At 49.5% G+C, this 8811-nt stretch overlaps 1 protein-coding gene across 2 annotated transcripts; it reads left to right on the forward strand.

The window, feature by feature from the left end:
• Positions 1-2345: 2345 nt before the first annotated feature.
• Positions 2346-8387, forward strand: LOC103922606 (glutathione S-transferase theta-1-like). Of its 2 annotated transcripts, none has more exons than XM_009330765.1 (4): positions 2346-2842; positions 3534-3684; positions 4255-4431; positions 7280-8387. In XM_009330765.1, the coding sequence occupies exons 1-4, from the start codon at positions 2796-2798 to the stop codon at positions 7373-7375; spliced, it is 471 nt and encodes a 156-aa protein (XP_009329040.1). In that variant the 5' UTR covers positions 2346-2795; the 3' UTR covers positions 7376-8387. The 2 variants fall into 2 exon arrangements, with proteins under 2 accessions (XP_009329040.1, XP_009329038.1); XM_009330763.1 differs by lacking the exon at positions 7280-8387 and adding an exon at positions 4986-5232.
• The last annotated feature ends 424 nt before the right edge of the window (positions 8388-8811 follow it).

Below are 8811 nucleotides of genomic sequence, written 5' to 3' on the forward strand. Positions count from 1 at the left end.
CCGCCGCCTCGCAGAGCCGCGCCGGGGGTGGGCCCGGGTTCCTCAGTCGTCGCCATCAGCGCGAGGTGCTGCGGGAGGGTGGGGTGGCCCTGCAGCTGCCGAAGGCTCCTGACGTCAAGACGAAAACGGGACCTAATTTTCTAAAGAAACCCTGATTTTTAAGTAGCCGTCTCGGTGCATGTGCTCCTCTGCAACAAATACGGCTCAGCAAAGGCGTGCGGTATCTTTTATACCGGCCCTGCCCCAGCAGAAAATGGGTCTCTGAAAAAAGGAATGCTTTTCTGAGAGGCAGCGCTCAGGATGTGTTAGGTCTGAGGCTCTTCCCCGATTAGATGGGAAACAAAAAGCAACAGAGATGGGATGTTCGCGTGTGGGCGAGGACAGCCGAGGTGTGCGGTTCTTGCTCTCTAATTCAACTTCCTTAGAAAACTTTGCGCTCCGGTAAGCAGCAGCGGCTGCTGCGGAGCAGCTTTTCTCCCCTTAGCGGGGGTTAACAGCCCTTTGGGAAGGATCCTCGTGCACAGACCTTGCGGATGTCTCCCCGTGTACGGGTAGGGCGGGACAGCCAGCCACCCTTTTGGGGGTTTCATCGGGTCAAGCTGTTCGTGGTCAAGTTATTTTGAGAGGGTTGAGGACAGGCAGCGTATGCAATGGAGCGAGACGGCGCAGCCGCCAGGGATCTGAACGCTGAGAAATGAAGAAGGGAAGATGGTTTCGTTTGTGTTAAAACCAATGGATAATCGGTAGGAGCCTGCCCAGAAGGCATCATGTGTTTTCACCAAAGGATGCCTAAAGATCCGTATCTCCTTTCTTTGCAACTAAAGCTTGTAAAAACTATCCTTCAACCTTTCCAGAGCTCTGCTGGATTTAAAAGTAATGTATTAGGCATAAAAATGCCTCGGCAAGTAATGCTTTAAAACATTGAAAGATGAGACATCTTCTGGGACTGACATTGATAAAGGGACGAAAGAGGCTCCAGCCTGTGACTCAAAGAAACCTCAGGCTGTTGTGGTTTAGTCTCTGGGCGTTCCCCTGCACACCTTAGCTGCGCCTTGATTCCACCTTACTGCGGCTTTCCTCTGACCTGGTAGGAAAAATTGCTGCTATTGTTTGTAGCTGGGGCCAGGCCCATCTGGTGTCCTTCCCCTTCTTCCTCGATAAATAAACTGTTGTGGTGAGACACTGGTGCAAAGGAGAGGAGACTGGCAGGCAAGCAAGGAGAGCATCAGGGAGAATGGAACGACTGAAATACAGGTATCTGGGAACTGAGGGGAAGGAAAGTGAATTAAATCACAGTTTGCCAGTGATCCGTGCCCCGTGGCATCGGCGTTTGCTTTTGGTCAGTGGATTTAAGATGGGTAATTTGGCTTACGGGAATGCTAGAGGTGCGTCCCATTCCTGCAGCGTGTGCGCCTCCCACGCCGTGGGGAAGCGCTCCTGGTACCTGCAGCTGGGTTAGCTGAGGATCCAGCTGCTCGGCAGACGGGTACGGGCGCACCGGCCCCCGAATGAGCACTCGCTCGGGGACACGGTGCAGGTGACCTTGCTGCACTAGTACCCGTCGCTGCATGGTATGTAAGGACCAGGTGAGGGAACGTATACTCAGATCTGAGCTGGCAGGATAAATGTGTCCCCCCAGAAAAGCTCTTGGGCCCCTGGTAAGGTAGGCCTGAAGAAAATGGGTAGAAAGAGTGAGAACGGATAGAAATCACACGATGTTCCAGGGACACCTGAGGACCTGGAATCTGCACACCGTGTGTAGGAAATCCCAGTGTCTTTTTGAAAGGGGGTGGGGGACACGGGCCATGAGCCAAGTGACAGGGGAATAGTCACAAATCAGGTTTGCCAAGTACTGGGAAAACTAAAACCATTTCCAGAGCATCTCCTCTGGCACAGAGATTCTCAGGTGACTCCTGTAGCGGGACATGGCACGGGGTTAGACGTTAGGGAAGCTTATGAATACAGAGGTGCACACATATGACTGAAGCCAGGGGCTGGAAAAGGCTGGCATGAACGAGTCACATAAAACAAGGCTTCTGGGACTGGGCTCAAATGTAATGAAGCACGCTGAGACCTCAGATGAACAAAGCACCTTCTGCTGTCAGGTTCACTCTGCCTGCCTTTTGGGGTGGAGGGCCTAAAAGATAGCTTAAAAGCAAACTCGAATCCCTATTTGCTCTGATAAAGCATACGCAAAACCCACAGAAAAAGTTGATTTATAGATTTGAAATAAAGTACCCATGGCTTTATATGGAATCCTAGAAATTTATTTTCATCTGAGGACTAAAAAGAGAGTTAAATATAAATTACATTCTTTTCCAGGAAAAAAAAAAAAAATCCCTTGCTTTCTCACTGTCCTTGTGGTTCATGTTTCTGATACCGAGATCCTTTTCCTCCAAGGCGCTCGGTGTTCACTCTGGGTTTGTACAGCACAGGTATCTCCGGGCACAAGCTTAGAGCTGACAGAGCCCCGAGTTGACGGGCGCTGTTGGTATGAAAGGACTCTTAAACCATTCTGACCTTCGTTGAGAGGTTGTTCTGGTATGCAGGCAATAAGCAAGTAAGCTGACATCATAGGGCAAACCCCGTATTCACCCTGCGGCACTTTTTGATTGCTTATAAACTTAAACAAGACTGTATTTGTACAATCAAAACCAGGAACTTGAGGCCAGATGGTCCCCACAGGCTCCTCAGGTGTTTGCAGACAGATCCTGAGCATCACTGCCAAGTAAAACTTCTCATTTCCCTCTTCAGGGCAGCACAGGACGGAGGAATTCCGGAAGGTGAACGTCCTGATGAAGGTGCCCGCGCTAAGGGATGGTTCTTTCACTTTAGCAGAGAGGTGAGGCTCAGATAAGCTCAAACCCCTCCTGCAGTATTGTTTATCCTAATGCTTGGATTCTGCCAGTGCACTGTTCGGTCTCTACTGGGACTCCAGCCCAGGTACTTGTTTGCCTCCTTCCTATCTGTTCCACTTGTACATAAAATAAACCTATGTTTCAAGAGAAGCTTTCTCATGTAAGCAACTCAAACAGCGTTGCTCATGGAAAAATCTGTGAGCTGCTGCTTGGCGCTAGTTTGCATGTAGGCAGCGTTTCTAAGCCAAAATACCTGTCCGTGTGTCCTCCTGCTCTCTGCCTTCAGCTGGAGGCTGTAGGTCAGTGCAGTAAATCTGATGCAAGGCACCCGCTGCTGGATGGCCAGGCAATACAAAGCTCTGATTTGGTATAAGCTCATTCTGTGGCTCATATTTGCTCAAAAAACGTTGATGGGGTAACTGTACCAGCAGGCCACGTCTGTCTCGCTGGGCTGATGAATCAGGTAATTGCCGTCCACAAGCAGCCGGTCAAGCCAGCACCAACTCTCTAATGTGCTGTGCCTAGCTGACAGTTGTGCGTCCTGCACTTCTGCCTGACTCAGATCGGGTTTGTATTGCTGCTGGTCCAGCAGTGCAAAATTTGGGGAAAGAAGAAAGGATGAGGTGCTTTAATCTCAGCTGATCAGCTCACCGGTCTGCCTTGCTCTCTGGGCAGCATTGCAATCCTCCTGTACCTGGCCCGAAAATTCAAGACTCCTGATCACTGGTACCCATCTGACCTGCAGAAAAGGGCTAGGGTTGATGAGTACCTGTCGTGGCAGCACGTCAACATTCGTGGGAAGGGGAGCAAGCTGTTCTTAACTAAGGTAAGACCATTATATACTAAAAACTAAGTGCTAAGAGCTGCGAGTGCAACGGCCCAGGAAGTACCTCCTGTGTGCAGGGCCCTCCTAAGCAAATATACAAGCCAGGTGACAGATAGGAACAAAACTAGATCTGGAATTGACTTGCCTGCTCAGCCGACCCTAACTGAAGAGGCCCGAATACTCCATGCTGCAGCCACAGCTCTGTGCGTGCACTGAGATCCAGATCAAATTCGTCCTGGGTGAGCAGCTAACACCAGACACAGCTCACTGCCTTCTGCCCGGCTCCGTGGAAAGAACGAACCTCCCATTGGAAAACAAAACGCAGCTGCTTGCAGATGATGCAGCCTTCCCTTGAGAGGAGACTCTCGTGGTTGAAATTTCAGACTTTCTAGGGAGGAGGCAAGGACAGGCAGGAATTAATGACTGACGTTAATCTGCCAAAGGAGATGAGCAGTACCAGTTGTTCTCGTGCATGGCTGGTGAGGGATCCTTAGAAGAAGGCAGGGGGAGGGTGTGGACTAAGTTTGGAGGGAAATACGTAAAAAGCAACTTGTTTCTTCTCCCTGCCAGGTGCTGCTGCCTCTCCTCACAGGCCAGCCACTTCCTCCAGAGAAACTGGAAGGTGTTACTGAAGAGCTGAACGTTGTCCTGAAGCAGTTTGAGGAGAAGTTCTTGCAGGACAAGCCCTTCATCGCAGGCAGCGAGATCTCCCTGGCAGACCTTGTAGCACTGGTGGAGCTCATGCAGGTGAGCATCAACCCCAGTGCTGTTGGATATGCAAGCTGGGTTGCGGGCAGGGCAGGCCAAGGTGTGGCTGCAGCACCACCACCTCCTTAATGGCAGACCTTTCTCCCTGCAGTTTATTCCTTAGTGGAGTTAAACCTTGTTCCTTTTTGACTTTGACCATAACTGAGTTTTCCAGGGAACACCTACTTTGAGACAGTTCTCTCTATAGAAGTATGGACAAAATTCCTCAGAAAAAAAGATAAATTACATACTAGGCAGAGAAAGTGCAGATATTTGGGAGAGATGTGTTGGTGTGCGTGGACCTCTGTGTTCCGCATTAGACAGTTCTTGGGTTAGCCGTGGCGGTGCTCGTTCGCTGCACATCCCAGGGGACAGCAGCTGCTGAGGATGACAACGCTTGCTTCCTACTAGCTAAGAACCGGAGGTGAACTCCGCCTAATGTGACGACTGTCTGCAGCCTTGAGCCAAAAGCATATCCGTGCTTCAATCTGGTCCCATCCCTGGTAAATGCGTTGTTGGACTCACTCTGGGGTTCTCTTGCTCTCTCTCTGCAGCCCGTAGGTGCTGGCTATGACCTCTTTGAGGAGAGGCCGAAGTTAGCAGAGTGGCGCAGGCGGGTGGAAGAAGCGGTGGGGAAGCAGCTCTTCCAGAAAGCCCATGAAGGGATCTTGAACGCCAAGAACTTGACCGCTGATAAGATTGCGCCCGAACTGCTGGAGCATTTCAAGCACCAGCTCCTAAAGCAAGCCAGCCAGAATTAGGGGGTTGTACCCTAAGTAAAATGGATTATTTTGTGCAGGCTTTTTGTAGTATTTCAGCATTTCTTCTAAAAATCATACAGAAACACCATTCCACAAAATGCACTTCAATCACAGCCTTTCTGCAACTTAGAAGGGAAGAAAACTACATCTTAAACAGACTGCAGTGAGCTGCTTTCCCCTCTGGTCCACTAGTTATGTGAGCTGTAGCCCTATAGGCTTTTCTTTCTCGCTCCAACACCACTGGATCTACTTGAGGACAGAGGTGATTCAGTCCACGTGGGAACTGGGGCCAGTCAGCACTGCCCTTTCTATCCCTGTTTTGAGTTTTCCAGGTCACAGCACCATAGAAGGGGCAAAGGTTTCCTGAGGGTATGGCAGAGCAGATGTGTCTGAAACAAGGAAAAAATCATTGAAAATGGCTTTCACTTTGCAACGCGCTCAGTTGGAACATTTTTGCTCTTTACTAGAGAGACGGGTCAGGACCCAGCCCTTGGTGGGGACCCTGCCAGGACCCTTAGAGCACCTGGCCACTACAGGCTGCTGCATTACCTGTGGGAGCAAAGGGACACAGCACCTAGGAGCAGAGGGGCTGTGCAGGTACCCAAGTGAGGCCTCCAGCTTCTGGGAAGGACGGGGTTAGTCCCATGAATAAAGATCCTCAACCGTAGACTCATGCCATACTCTACAAAGAACAGCCTGCACAGCTGAGAAAAGCTGCTTTTCTAGGTGAAGCTGCTGCCAACCACACGGTCTCCCTCTGCAAAGCATATCGGTGCTCTTGACCTTTCCCCAGAGCAGCTTTGTCAGCTCAGTGGAAGCCATTCAAGCCAGGCTCTCTCCACTGAGGAGTGCTGCCGTGGCTGGGCCAGCATTGGTGGCAGAGGGAGCTGTGCTGGCCAGCCCCGGGGTGAGCAGAGTGCGCAGTACGTGAGCTGAGTAACGCCTCAAATACAGTTAATGTTCCACTACCCTTCTGTCACGTCAGATTCTCCAGTAAAGTTAATGGTTACACTTGCCACGTGTTGTAGCTCTGTGTGGGTTTGTAATCAGGATTTGGAAGGAAGCGGCCACAGATTCATCCTCCACACCTGTGCAGCGCTCTTCCCAACCTCTCGCCTGTGTCCCTTTGTACCCCTCCTGCCTTCCTGTCCTCCTGTCCCTGGGAACTTCCATTTCCAGGTGCGAGCCACGAGGAGGGTGCCAGTTTGCAGAACTGTGTTTTTCCCTCCTTTTAAGCTCTGGTTGTATCTGGAGGTCTGTTTGTCTCTGCTGGCTGGTTACACCATACACAGAGATGGCTGCGTAGTAACGCTGGGTGTGAGACGTCAGTCATCTTAATGCAAGTCAAGTGACTACAGCGCTCAGAAAAGGTGGAAGTAGCTGCTGAAACCAGTCTCGCACATCCTTTCAGCTGGACGTACTGGTTTTGGAGAATGAGCCAGCTGCCTCTTCTGTGTTTGTTTCCTGAGCAAACCTGCCCTTTAGTTCAAAAGGGCACCATGAACCACAGCTTGCAACACACGTCCCTGTGGACTGAGCTAAAGCAGCCAAGCAGGCCAGTCCCTTTTACTTTCCGTTCTTCCAACCTGCAGGAAATCAAATGTCAGCAGTGAAAAAGCAGATTTGCCCCAAAACTCTTTCCGTTTCAGTGCTGACGCAGGCAGAGGATATTTGTCTTCTTACCTGATGTTTTTTATTGTTAAGTTTGTTGAGGAGAGCCTATTGCACTCCAGTCGGCAAAGTGGGTGACAGCAGCTTGCTTCTCGCTCCGAGAGTGCTTGCATGGTTGGTGCCTGAGCAGCAACCCCTGTGGGTGCTGCACTGCTGCTCTGCTGTAGCAGCTTGCCTGCAGTGCTAAGACTAAAGAAAATGGCCTGTTTACACTGTACCGCTAACCACTTCCTTTCCTCTGTAACCTGCAGCTTGCCACAGCCACCAGCTGGGCTTCTGCATACCACCGGAATAAAACTGGTTCTTCTTTGCTACTTCTCCGTAGCTGCCCAAACTCACTGCGCTCTCTCCTGTTAGCACGTTGTACTTTGCCTAACTTCCAGATTCCTGACCTCCAACTTCTCCCTTTTTTGTAGAGAGCAAACCTCTTCCTACCAGCACAACAAATTCCTCACGCAGCTTCTGTTCAAGTAGAAGCAGAGCAGAGAAGCCATCAAAAACAAGAGCCTTAATCTATAGAGTGCTAATCTTGATAGACCTCAAAATGGGCTTGGTAGCAGAGCCCTTCTTGATACACGTTTCCCTGCAGAATCTCAAGATAGGGCTGCTGTGCATGCAAAATCATTGCATGAGCCAAAGCAAATAAAGTGTCTTTTTTTTTTTCCTTATTTATGATACTTGCAGTGCAAGAGCTCCATGTAAGAGAGTCTTGAGCCAATTCTCTGCTTGTTTGAATAAGGCACAAGCTCCTTAACTGTCACCCATTGTGTGCTCTTGCAAGGATGGCTGCCTTCAAAAACAAGCTGGAACTACGTTCAGAGCTCGTTGTCTGGTGCTCCTCTGCTGCCAGTGTCACAAAGGATAAACACACAGATCGGCTACCACCCCCGCTCCAGCACGGTTGTGCTGACGGGAGGAGATTTTAAATTGTTTTTCCCATGGTCTCCTCTGTCTGCTCTAAGCCCATCTGAACTGTAGGGTCACTCTCCCAATGAAGCTGTGTGTGCAGTGACCAGTGGCATTTTGGGCCCTTCTATGCCTGCAGGACAAAGCACCTCCCCAGAGCAATTCCTTGGATTAGAGCTGTTCAACAGATAAATGTGCCTTGCTGGTTTTTTTGCTCTAAATTGTGCAGATAAGGCATTTCATCCTTGTACTTTGCCTTTTGCTGTCTCTCCACCTCCCCCATTTTGTTCATTTGTGTCATTTGATCTTGGCTGGTTCCAGCTCCTAGACTGAGAGCCCCAAGAGCCGCCTGCCAAAACCCAACAGGTTGTGCGAGTGTTTTGCCTGCCGCAGTGCAAGGATTGTTCAGTGTCTGCTCCCCTCCCACCTGAATATGGAGAGCGGTTACACCTCCAGTGACAGTTTAATGTGCTGTTCTGATACAATTTCCTCAATTCTTGCCAGGGGCTATTTGGAAATAGGTAAGAACCTGTGATTTCTAGAGTAAAATGAAGCTGGGATACACAAAATGGGAGGAATGTTTAAAAAACAGATACACATCCTGAGACATTTTCTAAATGATTAAGAAATAAACTGCAAAATTTACTGCATTTTTTATGTGTTGTTCCTGTTTCCAAAAAGCTGATAGACAAAAGTACAAGGAGGAAAAACGGCCTTTGCAGTGATAGAGCCAAATGAAAATACAATGCTAGAAGCACTAGCCTAGAGCCAGGAATAATGCAACCAAATGACATATAACACGACCAGATAAAAATATCTCTTTGGTTGTGTGGGCTGTGCAGTGCAGTCAGCAAACTGGAGAAAAACTTAAGGAAGGAACGTTTCCAGGAGGCACATGAAAAGATCTCTGAAGTCCAGATAGGACTAATGGATCAATTGAACCATAAATAAAGGAGGAAAGCTGCTAATCTTGCTACCCACCGCTGAGATCAATGAACTCTTAGTGATATCTCAGAGCAGGGACATGCAACCATTTTGAAGC

Source organism: Pygoscelis adeliae, unplaced genomic scaffold, assembly GCF_000699105.1.
Source record: "Pygoscelis adeliae isolate BGI_AS28 unplaced genomic scaffold, ASM69910v1 Scaffold358, whole genome shotgun sequence".
Taxonomy (NCBI): Eukaryota; Metazoa; Chordata; class Aves; order Sphenisciformes; family Spheniscidae; genus Pygoscelis; species Pygoscelis adeliae.

Excerpts from the sequence above, each read along its gene's own strand:
- LOC103922606 (XM_009330763.1), top strand. The coding sequence starts at position 2,796 with ATGAAGGTGCCCGCGCTAAGGGATGGTTCTTTCACTTTAGCAGAGAG. Across the intron at positions 3,685-4,254 it reads GCAAGCTGTTCTTAACTAAG|GTGCTGCTGCCTCTCCTCAC; the intron begins GTAAGACCATTA and ends TCTCCCTGCCAG. Across the intron at positions 4,432-4,985 it reads CACTGGTGGAGCTCATGCAG|CCCGTAGGTGCTGGCTATGA; the intron begins GTGAGCATCAAC and ends CTCTCTCTGCAG.